We start from the raw sequence: 23217 nt of genomic DNA on the forward strand, positions 1-23217 counted from the left end.
CCCTCACAAGGCTTTCTCAACTAATTTAATTTTTCACACATATTCTACCTCAAACTGAGTTCTACCCACTTTGTTTATAAAAGATTAAGAAGTACACTAAGTCCTTTATTTAAAAGTATTATCTTGACAGTATCCAAATACTTTCATTATATATTAAGCACAAACACATAAACTCCTAGTAGTATTTAAATAGTATCTATCTACTGCCTAAGATATCATTTAATTTTTCTGTGACTATCAAAATAAATCTAATATCTCAATGACTTAAAACAACAAAGATTTGCTGTTTGCTCATATAACATCTCAGGAGTTGGTGAAGACAAGAGAGATTCTGTTCTCTACTGTCCATGATCAAGGACACAGGCCACTGAGGCTCCAACCACCTGCATCACCTCACTATAGCAGGGAAAACAATTTACTACAAACTATCATAAATCCATTCTTAACAGCTTCTACCTGGAAGCTGACACTTCACTTCTACTCATAATTTCACTAGTTAAAGGAAAATCACACAGTTCTGCCTACCTAATCATAGAAGAGCAGGGAAGTATGATTTTACCATGAGGAAAGAAGAGAAGAACCATAAATAATGCTGACCAGTACTAATAACTATGATAAACACTTACTGATACTAAAGAATTCTAATTTTGATTCTTTCATATTAACAGCAGTTCATGGGGACTGGGGTGGTAGAAGGGAGGGATGGGTTGGGAGTGTAGGATTAGCAGATGTAAACTATTATACACAGAATGGATAAATGACAAGGTCCTACTGTATAGCACAGGGAACTCTATTCAATATCCTGTAATAAGTCATAATGGGAAAGAAAAAAAAAACAGTAACTTGCTTTTTATAAGCAGGAAATACAAATGATTTTTTTTGTTATACTTTTTAATAGCTTTTCCAAATTTTCTGAAACTCATATATATATAGATATAATTTCTATAATAGATTTTAAACACGAACTAAAAAATAATGACATCAAACTATATCAAGGGTCATTAACACATATTCCATAGGCTCCAATTAGAGTAAAATTCTAAGCTACAAGGTATAGTAATTACTATACATCATGCAAAATGCCAGGCTAGATGAATCACAAGCTGGGATCAAGATTGCTGGGAGAAATATTAACCACCTCAGATATGTGGATGACAACACTCCATCCGGTCCCATCACTTCGTGGCATACAGATGGGAGAAAAAAGTGGAAACAGTGACATATTTTATTTTCTCAGGCTCCAAAATCACTGCAGACAGTGACTGCAGCCATGAAATTAAAAAACAGTGGCTCCTTGGAAGAAAAGCGATGATGAACCTAGACAGTGTATCAAAAAGCAGAGGCATCACTTTGCCAACAAAGGTTCATATAGTCAAAGCTATGGTTTTTCAAGTAGTCATGTACAGATGTAAGAACTGGATCATAAAGAAGGCTGAGCACTGAAGAACTAATGCTTTCGAACTGTGGTGCTGGAGAAGACTCTTGGGAGTCCCTTGGACAGCAAGGAGATCAAACCAGCTAATCCTAAAAGGAAATCAACTCTGAATATTCATTGGAAGGACTGATGCCAAAACCGAAGCCCCAATACTTGGTCCAGCTGAAGTGAATAACCAACTCACCGGAAAAGACCCTGATGCTGGGAAAGACTGAGCGTAGGAGGAGAAGGATGAGATGAGATGATGATGAGGATGAGATGGATCCTCAACAGAGGAGGAGATGGTTGGATGGCATCACCAACTCAATGGGCATGAGTTTGAGCAAACTCCAGGAGATAGTGAAGGACAGGGAAGCCTGGTGTGCTGCAGTCCATGGGGTCACAAAGAACTGGACATGACTTAGTCACTGAACAAGAACATAGAAATTACAACCTATATTCAAGGCGAAGTTATTGGTTTGATTGATTTCAACTAGGATATCACTAACCATTACCTGTCACGAATTCCTAGCTTATCACAGTGAGGGTAGTAATAACCCACACTGTGGTATTTATGTAGAGAAGATACAGTGCCCTTCAAAATGGAGGAAGAAAGGGTCCATCTTACACTTGCAAAGTATTACTACTTCTATACAGTTTTATATAAAGAAGATGGTATGATATATATAAATCACAGAATAAAAAGACAATAAAAACAATGTCAAAATAAAGACATCTCCCCCTTGAACCTTATTATTTCTTCACTAATGGTAAGTTAATGCTATCCATAATAATGCTAACACTGTCTTATATTAGTTTTCTGGCAAATGAGCATACTACTTAGTTAAATCAAAGTCTACCAAAATCTTAAAAAACCCATTCTACCCTATCCTTATAATAAAATATTTTACAACAATGTTTCTCAGCATTTTAAAGCTTTCTGGTCTAAAAATCTGGGTACTCTTGCTTGTTTTCCTGGTGGTTTAATTATTTCAAATGTGTTCCACGCGATATACAGTCTGAACAGTCTTAAACAGTGCTACTGAACTAAAAATAAATGACAACTTTAAACTGCTAATTTTGGAGAAAATTCCACCATTAAAAAGAATAAACATAGAATTTATGGTTGCAAGATAACTGCTCAAATGTTAATAAATGTCATTTCCAAATCTGATATCCTATAGTAATAACTCATTTTGAAAACTATAAAGCAAAGTTTTAAAAGAATGCAAAAAACTGAAAAAAAATCCACCAGACCTTTAAATACATTTTAACAGAGAACAAGAAATAGTTAGTAGCTATCAAATGCTAAAAATACTTCTGTCTCTGATATCAATAAATAACATGTTGAAACTCCAAGTACTTATCTGTATTTTCCTTAATGGCCTATTCATGTCCAAGGTAAACCCTGTTTTACAGGAAAGTGGAAAAGGTTAGCATATCTTTCTCAGGTGTCTTAAAACTATTGATCTTTAAGTACTGAATATAAATATCCCAGAAGAGGAAATACAGTTAGTCCCCAAGGGTAGGCTAGTTGATAGCTTCAGGACTACTGGTTTTAAAAGAAACTGAAACCTCCTTGGAATTTTATGTTTCTTTTTATTTTTTTGGCCACAGCTTGGCATGTTTCCCAATCAGGAAAAGACCCCATTCGCCCTGCAGTAGAAGCACAGAGTCCTAACCTCTGGACTGCCAGGGAACTCCCAGAATTTTATAATTTTTAAAATCAAGCAGAAATTGTCTACTATGACATTTGTATTACATGAAAAATTTTATATATATATTTTTCCTACCTAGGTCTGTTACTTGCCGATCAAAAGGGCAACGGATTGCTCTTCCATGAAGAGGCAGCCGAGTGAGACAGTCATGACAGACTGTATGGCCACAGAGCAGAAGGCGAGGAACTTTGTCTCCTTGCAAAGAAAAGACATCTTCACAAACTCCACATTCCAGCACCTAAGAATTGGAAAGAAGATAGGTGCTCTTTAAATGACTTTAAAGCATAAATATTTTAGGCTAAAAAAAAAGTCTGATCTTATTTAATGAATCAATCTTGTTAAATTATTATTCCACGAAAAAAAACTGTCTAGGTGTAAAATCTTAAATCATCTTTTGTCACTTCATCTGACAGATCTTACCAAAATTACATCACAGTGAAATCTCCTTGGAAGGATAAGTGTCAGGGACCAAACTAATGTTGTAAGTTAATATCTTAAGTTTTGAAAATTATGACATGATTCATTATATGTGAATCCCTAACAGTATATATAACTCTACCGAAGTTGGGTTGTTAAACAATTTCTCTGCAATTAACTAACCCTCAAAAAATCCATTATTAATTTGGACAAAAATAATTTGATAAATGTGCTAGGATGACAACTTACCTTGTAAATGATAAAGTTGTTAAGAAAAGACTATAAGTAATTTTCAAGTATCTTCTAACATACATTTACATCTTACAATGTAAGGGTAAGAATGCAGTTGAGACTTAAATTTCAATTCCTTTTTCTCAAATAATAAATAATGCCCCTGGGTTAGAAAGTATTTTCTTTATCTAGTCCAAACACAGGTACCTGCCTTGTGAAAGTGTATGGAGTCAGTCATAGGAAAGATGACAAATCAACTATACTTCAAGTAAAAAAAAGAAAAAAAGCTATACTTCAATTAAAAAAAAAAAAGGTGACAAGAATTGGCATATTCTACTTCTTCAGCCTATGAGTTTGTTTTATAATCAGTCAACAGACTAAATTTATATCAATGAAGGTTTTTATTTCTTAATATATTTGAAGTTTTTCACAATTTAATAAATTTTTTAAACATACCCACACTGAACTGTTTGATTGTCCCCCAAATTCCAGTACCACCATCTGTGACCTGCTGCAGCATGGCCCCTGTTCTATTGCTTCTCTTCTCTTTCAAATTCTCTTCTCTGCTGCTGCTAAGTCGCTTCAGTCGTGTCCGACTCTGTGCGACCCCGTAGATGGCAGCCCACCAGGCCCTGCCGTCCCTGGGATTCTCCAGGCAAGAATACTGGAGTGGGTTGCCATTTCCTTCTCCAGTGCATGAAAGGGAAAAGTGAAAGTGAAGTCGCTCAGGCGTGTCCGACTCTTAGCGACCCCATGGGCTGTAGCCTACCAGGCTCCTCCGTCCATGGGATTTTCCAGGCAAGAGTACTGGAGTGGGGTGCCATTGCCTTCTCCATTCTCTTCTCAAACTATATCAAATAACTTGCAGCTCACGCCACATACCAAACTGTTTTTGCCTCTTTCTTTATGTTAACACTGAAGAAAACAGCTAAAAAGACATTTTCCTAGGGATTCGTTTTTTACATTAATAAACTAACAAATTCGTAAATGAATACACTATCCTTAGGGTTCCCATGTACCATGGATAAGTGTTGATCTCAATACCCAAAACACGTCTAATATTTTACTTGGCTTTCCAGCCTGTCTTACCCTGTTAGACCAAAGCCCTCAAGAACAGGGTATTCCAAATACCAAGCACCTATGTGCTTAGGTTAATAAAGTCCAACAAAATAAAAATTTTAGAACAGTTCAGCCAGCCACCACCCACAAATACATACTACAAGGTTAAACACACACACACACACACACACACACAGAAAACCCAGAGTGAAAATCAGACTTAATCCATTAAAACTTTAATATTAAAACTCTACAATCAAGTTGGAGTCAGCACATGAAATGCTAATGTTTTTCACTGTAAATAAACTGATAATTCATGACTGGCTTGCATCCCAGTATGGTCCAAAGGAAACTTAAATGTAACATATAGTTCACAGAAAAGGCAATGAAAACAGATCTTTAATTATATGAAAAGATGTCCAATCTCACTCAAAACATTTTGAAATCAGTTGAAGCTATACCAATATACTTTTTTCAGATATTTTAAAAAGCTGATAACTCTTTCTACTGATGAAAGTGTGGGAGAGTAGATAAACTGCTGGTTGCTGTGAACTGTTTCTTGACTGATATAGCCCCCGTGGAAGGCAATTTGACCAAACCTATCAACAGTGTAAATAGCTTAGTAATTCTACTTTCAGGAACTTATCCTACAAGTGTATCATATATGTATAAGAATATCTGTATGTTATTCCTTCAAGCATCTTTTGCATTAGCAAAATATTGGAAACAAAGTAAATATACACATAAAATAAATTAAGCAATATTCATATACTGTGAATACTGCTACACTATGCAGTCTAGTGGGGGGATTCCCGGATGGCTCAGCAGTAAAGAATCCATATGCAATGCAGGAGACGCAGGTTTGATTCCTGGGTTGGAAAGATCCCCTGGAGGAGGAAACAGCAACCCACTCCAGTATTCTTGCCTGGAAAATCCCATGGAGGAGGAGCCTGGCGGGCTACAGTCCATAGGGTCGCAAAGGGTTGGACACGACTGAGCACGCACGCACACATGCAGTCTAGGGAGGAAGAGTTAGGAAACTTTTTATGTATATACAGTATGATTCCATATCAATAAAGCAAAGTGAAAAATGACCATAGAATATTTCACTTTTGCATAATGGAGAAGATATAAAGAAGGCATATATTTTTATATACACTGTTTTGCAAATATACTATCTTTGGGGAGCTAAAGAGAATATATATTTATATATATTGTTTTACAAGCCTACTATCTTTCTGGCATGATACACAGGAAACATTACACTGCAACTGTAGTTCTATTTGAAGAATGGAAACAGCTTGGGAATAACTACACATAAATCATATATATATGTATATTTACACACACATATATACAATATACACACTTCATATTATCTTGCATTTTTTTAAAAAGTCAGTAAAAAAGTATCACTTAAATATCTTTACTTAAAAAAAGAACAAAAGAAAAAATCTTCAATATCAAATTACAGAAAAAATATTCACAATAGAAATTAGATATTACAAAGTAAGTGCAACATTTTAAATAAATGTTCTCACTAGAGTGACACCATAATATATTACAATTATATATGACAATAAACTCCAAAGAACCAAATTAAAATTTTACTTTTTTCATTCATATCTTGTATCTTTAACAGCATCATTACTCATGTTACTACCATAGGTTTTTTTTCAAAAAGCACTAGTAAAATTCCACTAATTAGTAAACCACAGTTACTAGACTATTTTGCATTATCTCAGTAAATAATAGAGTAAGAAATTTTTTTCTTCAGTATTTATGAATAGGAATTGTGGCTAACAGCATAAGAAATTAAGCCCTAGATAGGAAAAAAGCTCTTAGTTTTACAAACTTCCCAATATGCCAAAGAGGGCTTCAAACTTATCACACGTAAATTAAATTTTAATAAAGCAGGCCATATTTTTAAAGGACTAAGAAGGCTCACTATTCTTTTGTGAACATAAATAATTTCATATCCAATTTTTGTCTGTTTTCCTAACAAGAAAACTCTATCAACTTGTTCATTAAGCAGGAAGTCATTTTATATATGCAAACATTAGCATTATATAGCATTATATACTTCAACTTTTACCTTCCAATGAACACTTCTTGCTTTCCTCTATAACAATGGCCATGAGATTTTTTAAAATTTAGTTTGTAATTTATCTTACATATTACAGAATGAGGATCTTACCAAAAAGGACTATCCTATTGCACAACTCAGTCACATTTTACATATAAAAATGAAAATTAACCAAATGAGCCTCTAATTTATCAAACTCTGTGCTTTAATAAACTGGATTTACATCAGGTTTTGGTATATGTTTCAGATTTTAAGGCAAACAAGGTAACAAAAGTAGACACAGCAGTAACATCCATTCCTATTACTTCTTAATTCAAGTTCACAAAATAATCTTCAGGTATTCTCTACTTAGAAAAAACACAATTCAATAAATAAAATCTCAACCATACAAGCCAAATAATGAGGGCATATTCACATCTCAGATATGCTATGTATCTTCAAAATAACTTTATTAATATTTAAAAGATGAAACCACCACCAATACTGATCGATAAAATAGTTGAAAGCAAAAATGTATCATTTGTTGTCATATGAAACATTAGATGAAAACCACAGGTGCCTATTACTCAAGATCTTAAAAGAACTTCAGATATCTCCTCCAATGGTTTTGAACCCTAGTTGCACATTAAAAGCCTTCTGGAAATGCAAAAAAATATACTGATATCAACTTAAGCAGAACTGGGGGATTAAATCGTTTTTGTTTTTTTTTTTAAAGTCCTCAGTAATATGTAGCCAGGAATAAGATTACCAATATCTGAGATTAGAGGATTCTGAAGGTTATTAAGATCAGTTCTCTCTTCTAGATCTATCTATATACGCAAAAGTGAATTCTACGTTATTTCAACTGAATTTTTGGTAAACCCATTTTAGAGCATTTAAATATGGCAGAATTTCACACTTCAAACATAGGGTAATTCATATTCCCGAGCATTAACGGGGCTGTTGACACACCTCCACTACCAAATGAGGAGAGGGCAGGTCAAACAATAACAGAGGTCTGATTACAAAGAAGGTAGTGCAGTAACGAAAGAATACTTTAGAGCAGTCAACTCTGGCTCAGCTACAGTGTTAACCGAAACCTGAGTTTCCTCACTTGTAAAACTAGAATCAACAATTACTTCACAAATAGGTATTACCGAGGTAAAATATCTAAAATAGTATCTGTCAATAATAAAGGATCAATTTCATAAAAATAGGCTTATTAATGCCGGTTGGGCTTAGCTAAAAACAGAGGGCCTGGGGAAAGATCAGCCCAGGTCACTCTCACAGGCCCATCGGCTCCTTTTCACAAAAGTCCCCGTTGGCGACTACAGAGGACTAGAATGACCAGGAGACCAGGTAACCTCAGGCCTGCAGGGATAAAGGTCCGGAGGGGAAGCATAGGCTTGTAAAGCCCAGAGGGACCCGAGTCCGCGCAACCCGCCCCCAAAAAGCCAGATCTCCGGGATGAACCGAAGGGAGGCCGATGGCGGAGAACAGAGCACGCAAGGTCCCTCACCTTCACCACGGCCGTCCCCCGGCTGCCCTGACGACCACTGTCTAGTCCCGCTCCAGGCTTGTTTACAACCAGAGCAGCCATCCTAGGAGGAGCCTCGCAACTGAAGCAGCCGAAAAGGCCTTCACATGAGGGGCGGGGTAAAGACACCCACCCAGAAGCCTCGGCGCTATCCGCTGGCGCACAGGCGCAGTACGACGCCGGGCGCCGCGGAGGCGCCTTCTTCGCACCTCTTCACGCGAGCAGAGCCTTGTGAATGGGAGCTTTGTTACATTTATTGAAGAGTCTGGCGATTTTCAGTCTCCGTCAGACTTCCATCAGATTGATGGGAGGAGTAAAATTAAAGCAAAAAATAAGGGCTAAAACAGAAGTAAGGTTTGGGGGTGAAATTCTTGCTCCAGTAACGACCTTTTCTCCCCAGTTTTAAGATGGACTGGACGAAAGAGGACTGCATTTCCCTGCATGCCATGCGGCTTTTGAACTACAAATCCCAGCATGCCACATCCACAGCATTTACCGGGAGATGTAGGTATTTGCAGGGCCGTGTATTGTCTCCGAGGAGTGATTTCTTGAAGTCGCGGTGTGTGGTTGTGGCTGGAAAATAGGGAAGTCTTTTATGTATAAGTCTCTAAGAGGCAAGAGATGGCTTTGGTAAAAAGAAGCCGTTGAGTCGCTAAATGACGTGGTAAGGAGAGAATTTAAGGCACCACCGGCAGAGAAGAAACTATTGGGAATGTGTTTGATGCCCTGTCTTCCGGAACGTGCGCTTTCTGTTTTCTTCCGCGTTTAGTGAACCTCTTCAGCCTCCGTAGGCAGTGGGTTCAAAGTGCCGGTCAAAATGGAGGTGAATGCCCCCAAACAGGAGCACCTGCTGGCCCTAAAAGGTAAATTTTTGCGGACCCGGCTCCCTCTACACGGTTTTCTCCCCTTTTCTCACTAGTTCTTGCAGCTTTTGGCACGTAGACCTGGTCCCTGGGATGTAGACCTCGTCCTTCTTAAACAGTACTCGCCCTCCTGTTCAGTTTTTTGCCGTAGAAGCGAGAGGAAGCTATTTTCTTCTTCGCTTTTTAGGTTTGAGACACCCTCCCCCCCTCCCTGCGACGGGATGGAATATATGTGCTCAGTCAGCCAGTCATGTCCGACTCTTTGCAACTCCATAGACTATACCCCGCCAGGCTCTTTATCTATGGGATTTTCCAGGCAAGAATACTGAAGTGGGTTGCCATTTCCTACTCCACTTAGAGTGAAATAGATACCTGGTAAATAACTTACCCTATTATATGTTGCTGAAGCCACCCAACAAATTTTAGCAGCAGATACTGAAGTTCCCACCCTACCCGGGGAGAGCCCTGTGTGAACCGAGATGATTAATAGCGTGTATCTAAAGTGGTTTTTCCTCATGTCTCTTGTCTGTTCATTCGGCAGTGACAAATTTACCAGGCTTCAGCTTTACCTGTGAAATTAGTCTAGTATTGTGCCAAGCATTTAGAAATGCTGGGAAGGATTTGGGGCAGGAGGAGAAGGGGACGACAGAGGATGAGATGGCTGGATGGCATCACCGACTCGACAGACATGGGTTTGGGTAGACTCCGGGAGTTGGTGATGGACAGGGAGGCAACCCCATGGACTGAACCCGCCAAGCTCCGTGCTTGGCGTTTCATGGGGTCGCAAAGAGTCGGACACGACTGAGCGACTGAACTGAACTGAGTACTACAACATGTAATTTAGGTTTGTTAAAACTCGCTGCACTTTACTTCCGAGTATCGTGTATGGGAAAATTCGTATCAATTTTCATTTTCTGTAGACAGCATACAGTTTTGAGTAAGTTTGATGATTTGATTGGATTATTATTTAGAGAGAACCAGCAGGGCATCGGAGAAGGCAATGGCATCCCACTCCAGTACTCTTGCCTGGAAAATCCCATGGACGGAGGAGCCTGGTAGACTACAGTCCATGGGGTCGCTAAGAGTCGGATACGACTGAGCGACTTCACTTTCACTTTTCCCTTTCATGCACTGGAGAGGGAAATGGCAACCCACTCCAGTATTCTTGCCTGGAGAATCCCAGGGACGGTGGAGCCTGGTGGGCTGCCGTCTATGGAGTCGCACAGAGTCAGACACGACTGAAGTGACTTAGCAGCAGCAGCAGCAGCAGCAGGGCATACTTTCTCTAAAATTCCTGAGATCTCAGATTGTTTTCTGAGATCTTTTATTTGAAATGCCTCTAGCTTTATTTCTTCTGTTTTCTACGACCACATATGCACTTATTTCTTGGGCACACTGTAGTTACCAATATCTTCTTGGACTGAACTGAGAAGATGCTCAGTAGAAGTGTGAATTCAGCTGAACTGCACTTAAACCTTTCTTGTGGTATCCATTTTGAGGGATTCTTACCCCCTCACTTATGCAGTAAGCATCAGACATTTCAGAAGCTCACCAGTTTCATTTGTACAAAAGGCATGTACTGATAGTTGGGGTTATCAGAACTGTCTCGGACTATGGAACTAAGAATTTGAAATGTTAACTAGTAGCAGTAAGACCTGTGAGCTTAGCCTGAGCAAATGGCCTGGATTAAATGGCTTATTTCTGAAAGAAAGAAGAGAAATTGTCACTTTTTTTTTATATCTCAGTCTTATATCAGATATGTAGAATATATATTGCTTAACTCAGTTAAACTTTTTCCAGATCACAGAGCTAGTAAATGATTAAGGTAGTATTTCAACATAAGGCCTTGATCTTTCCAAGACTCCATGTTGCCTCCAAATGAAGGAAAGAGCATTTTCAGACGTTCTTATTCCCTTAGTATTTTGATGGGAATTTGGAGTTCTGTTAGCTACTAGATGTCATTTTGTACACATTCAAGGATATTATATATAGTTAAATTCCAGGGATGTGGAGGCTAACTGCCATTGTCTTTTTAGGCTGCTACAATAGTCTTTCCCAGGTATTTTTTATTTTCCACAACAGAAGGTTCCTGGGAAGGAGTATTTTGGCAACCTAAAAGGACAAGTTCTTTGAAAGTCACTGTTGGTTTCAGTTTTCTTAAAGTTCTTTGGACCCATTTTCTCCATTGTCCTAATTATCCAAGAATTTTCACAATTTCTAATCGTTGAATGCCAAATATATCAGTTTGCTTTCATGTATATGTAAAATATTAAGGCGTTCTCACAACTTCAGTGTCCCTGAAATACAACACTGAATAAGTTCAGACAACAGTTAAAGAATTCTCAGTGCCATATCTTGAAATGTAAAAATGGAAAGAAGAAAATCTAAAAGCATTATTGAGTCATGAAAGAATATGCTGTCTATATTTAGAACCATGTTAAAAATAGATGTTAAGGATCACAATCGCTTTGAATTTAAGAGCTGTCAAATGTGTTAGTAAACATTAACAGTAGGGAAAAGAATCATTACGAGATTGGTTACTTTTGACTTTTCAGAACATTGGTCAAATGAGTGTTGTGACATCATGACAGGGAGCCTCCACTCACAGTCATTGTGGCAGTGGGAGAACCGTCATCAAGTAGTTCTCTGATAATTTTTGGGAGAAATGATTCAACCTCTTGTTTTTAAAATTTTATTTATTTATGGCTGTGCTAGGGCTTCCCTCATAGCTCAGTCGGTAAAGAGTCTGCCTGCAATGCAAGAAACCCGGGTTCAATTCCTGGGTGGGGAAGATCCCCTGGAGAAGGAAATGGCAACCCACTCCAGTATTTGCTTGGAGAATCCCATGGACAGAAGAGCCTGGCAGGCTACAGTCTGTGGGGTCACAAGAGTCGGACACGACTGAGAGATGAAGCTCGCACACACATGGCTGTGCTGGGTCTTCATTGCTGCTTGGACTTTTCTCTAGTTGCGACGAGAAACTCGTCGGGGGCTACTCTCTAGTTACAGTGCATGGGCTTCTCATTGTGGTGGTTTCTCTTGCTGCAGAGCACAGGCTCAATAGTCGTGCCGTAAGAGCGTAGTTGCTCCACCACACATGGGACCTCCAGATCTGGAATCAAACCCGTGTCTCCTGCATTAGCAGCCAGAGTCTTTACCACTGAGCCACCAGGGAAGTCCCAACTTCTTGTTTTTAACTCCAGAAGCTAGGATTTAAAAGAGCCTGCATTATGACTTATGCAGCTTTGGGCCCAATTAGGAAGTCTTAACTTGCAGATCCAGAGAAGGCTCCATTATTGAACCTGTGTGTTGTGTACTGGCACTTACTTTTGATGACTTAATTTGGTGTAACTTGAAGACTTTTGTGTTCTAAGAGGAAAAAAGTAAGGCTCTAGCCTTCTTGTTCATCCTCCCAATTGGAATTCAGGAGCCATGCTACTAAGGTTTTGACACTACTTAAGTGCCCCAATTATATAGATGAGACTTTGTCACGAAACCAGTTCCTGGTCTGATTAAAATGCAAGGTTAAACCATTTTCATGTTTTCATTTGCATTTCCACTTCAAGTGTTTACTTCTGAGAATGAAATAAAATCATTTAAGTATTCTATTTGGTAGAATTCATGTAATTTTGAAGTATGAGAGAATCCATTTTCCTCAAGGTAGACTAAAAATTACAGTGATTTTCGTTGTCCTCAATTCACATATCAGATTTTTAAGTATTCTTGCATTTTTGTTCATTATCTTCATATGACTCTATTTTAAAAATCTTAATCTACTTTTTGTTTTTGCTATAGTGTTAAGATTATATATTAATATGTTAATAGCACTACTTCCAAATCTGTTACGTCTATTCAGTTAAACATGTTGATTATTAGAAGGTTTAGGCTAAAAGGATGTTAAGGGTATGTAATCCAGATTCCTTATTTTCTTGAGAGAAAAGACTTCCAGTTTTGTGGATTGCATTCACATTTACCAGTAGCACTTTGATAAAATATCATATTAGAATTGGTTTTGCTTTTTTCTTTTTTTCCCTGCCTATCTGTATATAGGCTCTCCCTACCATATCTTATTCTTTGTAATACTTCCACTTTAGGTCCTGTTTCCCTCTGATTTGGAAAGAGAGAGTCTTGTAATTATAAATTACATTCTAGCTCTGAGGAGCTCAGCTAAGAAATTTTCTCTTCATTAAGAATAGAAGGATTACTGCAGAATGACTACAGAAGTAATATTACATTATCGACCATATGAGAGTGATCCCACACAACTGCCAAAAATTGCAGAGAAAGCAATTCAAGACTTTCCTACACGTCCGCTATTGAGATTTATTCCTTGGTTTCCACATGATGGGTTCAGACTTCCACTCAAACCTAAAAGATTGCCACCTGGGATTTCTGACGAGTCAGCTGAAGATGTGAGACAGTACTTAGCCAGTTCAGAACATAGTATTAAATCACAGAGTTATGACTGCACAGTAGATCTGTTGGAGTTTCAACCTAATTTGAAAAGAAAGAAGCACTTAATCCAATCACACACGCTGAATGAACAGACTAACTCGGGAAGTCTGGAGAAACAGGCAGAAAAAGGAAAACGGCACAAGAAGAGGTCTTGGAGTGTTTCATCACTTCCCAGCAGTAATTGTACTGAAAATGTCTTTCCTTTGTCTAAAAAATTGCAAGATAATCTAAAGGCACTAAATTTGCACTCATTTTATAGAGCAAGATGGACAATAGAACACACTATTTGTAACAACCAGACTCTGGAAGACATTTGGGCAAAACTCAATCGAATTATCAGGCACAATGAACTTCCATCTTGTAATGCTACAATTCAGAGACATTTAGGCCAGATATGGGTGTTCTGTGATATTATGTACTGTGAATACGTGGGGAATCTTCTTAAAGGAAGATTAGCTCTTACTGGAGAAATTAATTTATTTGTGCATAAATATGGTGTTATTTTTAGTATGTAATGAATTACAGTGATTGTCAAAAAAAATATTCTGAATAAACTGAGTAGGAACTGAAACAGATGAATAAATTTTTAAGTGTGTGGTTATGTATACAGTTTTTGTCCCAGAAGTAAATATCAGGTGCATTCCTAGGCTTTCCAGTTAAGTCAGGAACTTTCTGGGTTCTACTTTGAGCAGCTTTCTTTTAAATGAATTGTGATGAATTATTATTCAAACTGAATTTAAAGGTTAAATATTCTACTCTTTTTGTTCTGTTACTGCTTTTCCAGTAGTCCAGTTAGATATTCCTGTGAAGTACAGTGAATAGTTTGGATTTTGATAAATCCCCAGAATCGAATTTTACAGGATTTTTTCTTAACTCGCCTAAAGTGCAATGATTTTTTTTTTTTAATAAAACTAAAACCAGTTCTGTTGGGAATGATACTCATGTGGCATAATGTAATTCAAACTGAAATACCAGCCCATATTCTGCTGATTATGGCCAAAGATATGTAATAGACAATAACTGATGTGTTGTTTTGAAACAAAGTACGAAATGTATAATTTGTCTCAGACCGTAATATATCTTTAAGGCAATAAACATTTTTTGAAGTGAAGTATCAAATATGGATAAGAGATTTCTTTGTTTAATATAGATAATTCAGTATAATATTGGTAATGCTAATCACTAGTTCTCCAGTTCTTGGATTCACTGTGGGTTTCCCATAGCAAAATGTTAATGGGTTTACACATCATTTTATAAAAATCTCCAAAGTGGTTATATAATGAAAGTTTTGTTAGAGAGTATATTTATTTAACAAATTTGAATGCCTACCATGAACTAGATGCTAGAGTAAAGTGGAGAAGGGACAAATGTGGACCCTGCCCTCACAGAGCTAACATAGACACTATTATTAATATTTAAACTCTATCCGTAAAAAAATCCAGTAAGACTATGTTCATTAGGAAGGCAAAAACATGCTTGCCTTGTGGCACAGTGCCTGGCAAGGTAAATGTGCCCTTTGGAGGGTTTCTCATAACCCATGCCTCTTGAGGTTCCTTAAAACCTGAGAAGTCGACCAGTTTTTAACTGAAGAGGTTATCTTTTCTAATTAGGTTTCACACTATTCAAACACATTTTTGTTTTCAACTATTAGCACCTTTTTTATTGTCTCAAATGAGACTGCTCTGTAGAAAATAATCATCATGTACATGAATACTTCCAAAAATCTTTAAATGAAAAAAGTCACCAGGTATAGAGGGAGTTTCCAAGATAACGTCTTCAGTAATTACTTCCTCTTTCATTCATTAGTCATCTTTGCAGTCAAAACTGCTGGTGAAAAGTCAGAAATTATTCATTTTTACCAGTGAGCTTTGCAGGTAGCTCAGTGGGAGAGAAACTGCTTGCAATGCAGGAGAACAGGGTTTGATCCCTGGGTCGGGAAGATCCCCTGGAGAAGGAAATGGCAATGCACTCCAGTATTCTTGCCTGGGAAATCCCATGGACAGAGGAGCCTGGTGGGCTACAGTCCATGGAGTCACAAAAGGGTCGGACGTGACTTAGTGACTAAACAGCAGCAACAATGTTATTAGGCAATCATAAACAATTTTGTTGTTGTTGTTGTTCAGGTCTTACACAGCATTAGGTTGTTAATCAAGGGTTAAAAGTTAAGTAATCATAAGACAGGGTCACTGACATAGACCACAGTGTTTCTTTTATAATACATTTTTGTTATTTTAAAATGATGATACACAGAACTGAAAATATTCTTAGGAATATTTTCTTATGAGCTTCTTATGACCAGCTCTTTAATTCAAGAATCCCATTAAAAAGAGTTTCTTCGTCTTCATATGTGGCAGATGTAAATTTCTCTAATTTACTCTATATGAATTGGTTTCTTCCCCTTTGAGAAACAATGAAAAGGTGAATCAGAACTGGGAAAATGAATTTTACTGCAAATAGTGTCATGATCTTAAAGGAAGAAGCAATCATGTCTCATCTTCCTAGACAATACTTAGATAGTAACTAAGAATTGAGAGTCCATTGACACATCTTTGAAGCCTTCTTGAAAGTGTTTAAAACCTTAGGACTGATGATTCTACCACTAATAGTAGGGCTCGGCAATATTTGTAGGTTCCACTGTCAAGTCATCAATGTGAATAAATTGAGGAAACAAAAACATGTACAGGAAGGTGAATCTGAGGGCATTTGGTGAAATGCCAAAGCATTTAGGGCTTCCCTGGTAGCTCAGCTGGTAAAGAATCCGCCTACAGTTCAGGGGACCCTGGTTCGATTCCTTCCTGGGTTGGGAAAATCCCTTAGAGAAGGGAGCGGCTACCCACTCCAGTATTCTGGCCCGGAGAATCCCAAAGCATTTACTTTCTAGGAAAGAGGCAACAATACCATAATTTTATTTTTCTCTGTCAATGTTACAAATGTTAATTCATTCTAAGAAAACAGATGTGAAGGGTATCACATGAATTTAATTCTCAGATGAGTTCCTGCATAATGATTGACTTTAATCTGCTCAAAATATCCCAGATTATTCCAAGGTTCACAAAACTGAATGCCTTCAGGAACTAGATAAGTAAAACTAAATATGGTAAGAACTCTAAGGATTCGACATAATTTTTTCTAATGTTCTGGCCAAGATAAATGTATGTGCAAGTTGAACTAGCCTCATTCATTAATTAATAACTTCAAGCCTACCTTTTTTTTAATATTTTAATTTATTGAAGACTTTAAAATTTTTTTTTTTTTTTACAAAATTTTAGGTGAAATCTGAATTTCATAATCAAGTGTAAATCAAATGCCTGTATCCTCTTCAGGTTTTAATCTGTTTTCCTAGTTAAAAGTAAGAGTGAAAGAGATTTGAAACACTTCCCCATTCACTTCTTTTCCACGTCACTGATGTGCAACTGGTTAATATTCTGAGAGAGAGCTGGACTTTGAATTCCCATGAGATGTTTCTAATAAAGCTTGACATTCCAGGTTTATGACCCTGGGCTTATAATTAATAGGGAAAATTATTTTTGAGCAGAATGAAGTCATCAGAGTCTAGTTCTGGCATCTATCTGCTGTATAATCTTTTATATATAAATTACCTTCTCAAGGCACCATCCTTATCTGTTATAGGAGGGTAATGATAATTTCAACCTTATAGTTTTGAGAATTAAATGTGTCAGTACTTGTATTTATCATAAAGTCTGGCACTAGTAAATGTCCACTAAATAATCAACTACACAAGTGACTTTAGAAATTTTAAGGTTAGCTTTTTTTGACTGTCTCAGCAGCCATCTATTCAATATAACATTGTTTAATGGCCTCAGTTCATGAAAGTTAAATCTTCAAAAACACCACTTACTTGAGGATTAGGATGAGGTTCTAATTCTGCCAAAACCTGTATCAAGTGGCAAGGCTACAAAACTGAACATGATACATAAGAGCTTAAACTACAAGGAGTTTGAATAGGAGTGCTATAAACTAGGAGAAGACAATGGCAACCCACTCCAGTACTCTTGCCTGGAAAATCCCATGGACGGAGGAGCCTGGTAGGCTGCAGTCCATGGGGTCGCGAAGAGTCAGACACGACTGAGCAACTTCACTTTCACTTTTCACTTTCATGCATTGGAGAAGGCAATGGCAACCCACTCCAGTGTTCTTGCCTGGAGAATCCTAGGGACGGGGGAGGCTGGTGGGCTGCCGTCTATGGGATCGCACAGAGTCGGGCACGACTGAAGCGATTTAGCAGCAGTAGCAGCAGCAGCTATAAACTAATAAGTGAATAAACATAGTTCGTGATATATATAAGCTGCTATGAGCGGTGCGCAGAGGCTTCAGTAGTTGCGGCTTCAGATCTCTAGAGCACAGGCTCAATAGTTGTAGCGCATAGGCTTAGTTGCTCCGTGGAATATGGGGTCTTCCCAGATCAGGGATTGAACCGATGTCTTCTGCATTGGCAGGTGAATTCTTTACCACTGAGCCACCAGGGACGCTCCTAGGTCAATAAAGTTTTGGGTTAAAGGTTTGAATGAACATTTTAATAAAAGTTCTAGGATTCATTTTCTGTAATAGAGTTTGTATGATTTTTACTTCTATGTTTTTGTCTTTATTTTGATGTGGTGAAAAGTCAATCTTTGGAAATAATTGAAACAGATTTTTTAATTAGAACGTCCTGTCCTTGCTGGATTAGGTGTAATAAATTTTCACTTTTTCTGGTTCTGTATTACTTAATTTTTGTCTATTATTTGATACATACAGTATTTGATATTTGAAATGTAAACTAAATTTCATTTTTCTCAGATAGTGAGCCAGGTTCCTAATACCTTATAGCGTTGATTGGTTTGGCTTCTTAAAATTTTCTAACATATCTGTATAGTCTTATATTAATAAGCCTATTAGTTGATTATGGACTTACATGTTTTCCTATTATGTCCAGTTTTTTCTCATTGTTTCCTATGAATTTCTATAGCTTATTTTTATTTGTTTTTCTAGATAAACTTCGGATACATTTTGTCATTTTCCACGAACAAATACTAGTTTTGCTTGGAATTCTATAAACCTACACATTTACTTATACTTTCATAATGTTTACAGAGAATTAATATTACTTAAAGGGCTACTTACTGACTTCAGTGATCCATGATTATAACACATGGATAAAGTTTACAAAAATCCTTTTGGCATAAAAGTATTGTTTCATATTCAAAATGGCGCATCCTTTTTTCCCTGTCAGACTAATATTGGTTAATAATAATTTGTTGGTATTGTTTACAGTGAAGTCACTCAGGATATTTTTAAAGTCTTTTCTCCTACTATACCTTAAGTTTTCAAATTCTTTTATTTTCTGCTTTTTGTATAATGAGACATATTGCATTTGCATATGATTTTTATAATTCCTTAGATTGTAAGTAAAAGCAAAATTGTTCTTTGTCGTATATAAAATTCTTCTTGTTACATATTAACACTTTAAGTAAATTATTGCTGTATAGTAATCTTGGGAAATCCTTAATATTATACTAAGTTTAGGTAGTATTTAGATTATATTTTACTGTAGTATAAAATTGGTTAATATCATACATTCAACTTGGGAACACTGGCATAAAATATTAATATTTTCTTTCTTTTTTTCCCTACTTTTCTAATTGACAGTAATGCGGTTGACCAAGCCTACTTTATTCACCAATATTCCAGTAACATGTGAAGAGAAAGACTTACCTGGTATGACACATGCTTTATTCTTCTTGTACCTAGGAAAGAGTTGTATTACCTTGGCAATAAGCCTAGCCTTGCCAATCTTACACTGACTCTTTGCTGTATCCTTCATTGCTTTTTTTTGTACATGTAAATGTGGCTATTTGAGCAGTAAATCTCACTTATAATCTATAAATCAAGATACTATTGATATCCCATGGCAACAGACTTTTAGTTTTAGTAAAAACACATTCCTTGTAATAATGCTATTAAAATTTTGTTTATTCTCACATGTTCCATCAATGTATGTTAGCATTCCCTTTATTTAAAATTATTGGAGCTTCTATATTTTATATCTCATGATCTACATTTTCCTTTGGCCCTAAAGTGTTCATTTTCTGTAGAAACAGAATTTTTTGGCATGCGTTGTTGTAATGAAGATTAGAAATTAGATTTTTTTTAATATAATTTTTGCTGTGAGATTATTTTTTAAAATATCTCTCAAAATTATTTCTTCACATAAATAAAAGTTATTTACAAGGTCAATGTTAGAATTTGATGTTTTTCTCTTTCTATAGGAGATCTCTTTAACCAACTTATGAGAGATGATCCTTCAACTGTAAAGGGTGCAGAAATTTTAATGTTGGGAGAAATGTTGACCTTACCACAGAATTTTGGGTAAGAATCATATGCTTACGTTTAAACCACAATAGCACTCTGAAGCCGTTACAAATCATGTTTTCGAAAGATAACTATAGGATGGAAAAATACTCATGGTACATTTAAGTGGTTGAAAAAAAAGGTTTAACAGAAATTGTACCATGTGATTCTGGTTTGTTTGTTTGTTTAAGTAAATGCGTACCAAAGTATTAATAGTGGTTCCTAGGGTGGTAGAATTTTAACTTTCTTCTTTGGTGGTGGTTTAGTTGCTAAGTCATGTCTAATTCTTTGTGACCCCATGGACTGTGGCTCCAGGCTTCTCTGTCCATGGGATTTTCCAGGCAAAAATATTGGAGTGGGTTGCCATTTCCTTCTCCAGGATATCTTCCCTACCCAGGGATCGAGCCTGGATCTCCTACATTGCAGGCAGATTCTTTACCAACTGAGCCAGCAGACAAGCCTACAGATCTTTTTAAATGCCTGTGTATTCCTTTCATTTTAAAGGATTCAGTCTCAGTGTCTTTCAGATTCAGCTCTTTTGTTCACCTTCACAGCCCTTGACCCACATAAGTTATTGGACTTGTCAGCTTATTAGGAACTCTAAATGTTTTTATTCCTTCTCTTGCTCTTATTCTCTTATTCTAGATTATTACTGAGGTAAAAGCCCCTGGTTCCACTCTGTTTGCAACCAAGATAATTTTTAAAGGTTTATAGAATGTGGTCATTGATTAGTGTCTAGAGATCTTAGAAATATATTCATTTAAAAAATATTCATATTAAAATATTTTTATATAAACCTACATACATTTATATGTTAATATGCATTATATATAATATATACTGAGGCTCCCCTGGTAGCTCAGCTGGTAAAGAATCTGCCTGCAATGCAGGAGACCCCTGTTCAATTCCTGGGTCGGGAAGATCCGCTGGAGAAGGATAGGCTACCCACTCCAGTATTCTTGGGCTTCCCTGGTGGCTCAGCTGGTAAAGAATCCACCTGCAGTGCAGGAGACCTGGGTTTGATCCCTGGATTGGGAAGATCCCCTGGAGAAGGAAATGACTACCCACTCCAGTATTCTGGCCTGGAGAATTCCATGGACTGTATAGCCATGGGGTCGCAGAGAGTCAGACATGACTGAGCCACTACTTATAAAGTAATGCCACTAGTCATTTTAATTAGAATAAGTTAGAAAAATAAAATAAATTGGTAAAAATACTCAGAGATCAATAACTTGATCCCTTCTAGATTCAGGGCATAAATTATTTCAAGTATTGCCTTTTGTAGCCTCCTTATTAACAAATCTTAAGACTTTAATGTGGATCTGATTTCAGTGACTTATTTTTAGAAGGGCTGTTAGTTTTGGCAGTAGTTGAGGGTCAAGATATATAGCATGCTTTATAGATTAAATTTGTATTTTGAATTACACTAGAAAATGAGTGAGCAACCTAGTGTAAACAAAGAAATATTGAAATAGTATTTCACCTGAGTTACAGAAGCCACTCTTTCATAACAAGGCTGTAATCCATCAAGGTATTACTATCCTTTAGTAACTTCTCCATTTGATATTCTCAGTGATGCATAAATAGAATATTTGTGATAAAACTTGAATGGATTTCTGTCTAAAAATTTATTTTATTTCACAGGAATATATTTTTGGGAGAGACCTTTTCCAGTTATATCAGTGTCCATAATGATAGCAATCAAGTTGTAAAAGATATATTGGTTAAAGTAAGTGGCATTCTTTTGGGGGATAATTTTTTTTTTTTTTACTTTTTCATTTCTATTCTTATGTTTTGAGACTTTAAAATACATGTTTGATACTGACTTTTTAATTGTTATTAATAGCAAACATTAATGGAACACCCTAAGTTATAAGATATGCTATGCATAGAATCATTGTTCCTTATCCTCAAAGTTTGTGATAGCTTGTATGAGAAAATATACCAAAGGTAAATAGCACTTAAATTTCTGTTAATGATTTATGATTAACATAATAAAGTTTGAAAGAGGAGAGATCCGTCACTGGGGATTGCATCATTCCAGAAGGGCTATTGAAGGAGAGGGAACACAAGGTCTTGAAAGAATGGCAGAGTTTAGAAGAAAAGACAAAAGAGGGGCATGGTGACTGGGGGCAGAGACATAGGAGTGTGCAATGTGGTCTTGTAGCGGCGAACAGAATTCACCTAGTAAGAGCAAGTAAGGTGGTACAGATAGGTAGTAACCATACAATAAGTGAGCATCTTAAAAGCCAGATGAAGGCTGAGGTTATTTTAAGACAATGTGCAATCAGTGGAGACTTTTGAGCAGAGGTTCCTGTTGGAAGGCTGACATGAAAGCATTGTATGGGATGGTTTGTAGGAAATAAGCCAGTTAGAAGATTCTTACAGTTTTGAGAATCAAGAGCTAGAATATGCTAGCTCAGTTAAACACCTTGGATATATTCACAAAGAGAGCATGAAAAAGAAAAAAATTCATTATCAAATCTGTATTCACGTGACATTTATAATAACAAAAGAGACAATACTAATAAATATCCCACTTTGAGGTCCCTGCATTAAGAAATATTAGGTTAGAATTTACTGCAGAAAGCTTGTTAACTGATTTTTTTTTTTAAACAAAATCTTTTAAAAAGTCTTAGCTCTTGCAGACAAAATCACTGCCACTCCCCATGACTGATTGTGATCTTTGCTTTCTCTGTATTTTTCTTGACATTTGCCTTAAAGTTTTATCATAATTTCATTCATTTCGTTATTTGACAAACATTTATTAATTGCCTACTGTGTGCCAGGCTCTGTGTTATAGTGGTGAAGAAGAGAATACATCCCTTTTTAAATACTGCTCATCCAAAAACCAATTTGGAGCATGAAACCTACCCTGTAATTGTATTCCCCTTCCTCAAGCCAGCTAGCCATTCCTCCTTTACTCTGTATTATCTTCCCAAAACATTTAAATTCCATAGGAACAGAGATTTTGGTCTCTTTCGTTCACTGCTTTATCTCCAACCCTGGAAAAGTCCTGGTGGTAATTAGGAAATAAATGTTAAGTGCAGCAATTATAACATGAAAAAGGAAAAGGGTAAAAGTGTTTAGCTATATGTATAATACATACT

The 23217-nt window shown here is 36.7% G+C and overlaps 3 protein-coding genes across 24 annotated transcripts in view; 2 read left to right on the top strand and 1 right to left on the bottom strand.

Annotated features, from left to right (window-relative positions):
- Positions 1-9011, bottom strand: part of TRIM23 (tripartite motif containing 23) — a 33831-nt gene extending 24820 nt beyond the window's left edge. For 2 of the 8 annotated variants that reach the window (XR_014061734.1, XM_081518281.1), the window contains exons 1-2: positions 8424-8616; positions 3208-3370 (exon numbers count right to left, since the gene is read on the bottom strand). Coding sequence is in view for 1 of the 8 variants with exons in the window: in XM_081518281.1 (XP_081374407.1) it covers positions 3208-3370; positions 8424-8504 (244 nt within the window). In the remaining 7 variants the exon portion in view is untranslated. Of the gene's footprint in view, positions 1-1619; positions 2823-3207; positions 3371-8423; positions 8617-8650 lie in introns of those variants that run through there. The other 6 variants (XM_081518286.1, XM_081518288.1, XM_081518285.1 and 3 more) reach the window with 6 other exon arrangements.
- The window catches only part of TRAPPC13 (trafficking protein particle complex subunit 13), a 34827-nt gene continuing 20219 nt past the window's right edge, over positions 8610-23217 (top strand). For 8 of the 15 annotated variants that reach the window (XM_081518299.1, XM_081518300.1, XM_081518303.1 and 5 more), the window contains exons 1-4: positions 8936-9304; positions 19406-19474; positions 20026-20125; positions 21752-21836. In XM_081518299.1, the coding sequence (XP_081374425.1) occupies positions 9259-9304; positions 19406-19474; positions 20026-20125; positions 21752-21836 (300 nt within the window). In that variant the 5' untranslated portion in view covers positions 8936-9258. Of the gene's footprint in view, positions 9305-19405; positions 19475-20025; positions 20126-21751; positions 21837-23217 lie in introns of all 15 variants that reach the window. The other 7 variants (XM_081518291.1, XM_081518294.1, XM_081518295.1 and 4 more) reach the window with 1 other exon arrangement.
- SHLD3 (shieldin complex subunit 3) lies at positions 13435-14878 on the top strand. Its single transcript, XM_081518335.1, has one exon. It carries the CDS (start codon positions 13516-13518, stop codon positions 14272-14274), a length of 759 nt encoding a protein of 252 aa, XP_081374461.1. The 5' UTR covers positions 13435-13515; the 3' UTR covers positions 14275-14878.

Source organism: Giraffa tippelskirchi, chromosome 8, assembly GCF_054371585.1.
Source record: "Giraffa tippelskirchi isolate mGirTip1 chromosome 8, T2T-mGirTip1v1.2.pri, whole genome shotgun sequence".
Taxonomy (NCBI): Eukaryota; Metazoa; Chordata; class Mammalia; order Artiodactyla; family Giraffidae; genus Giraffa; species Giraffa tippelskirchi.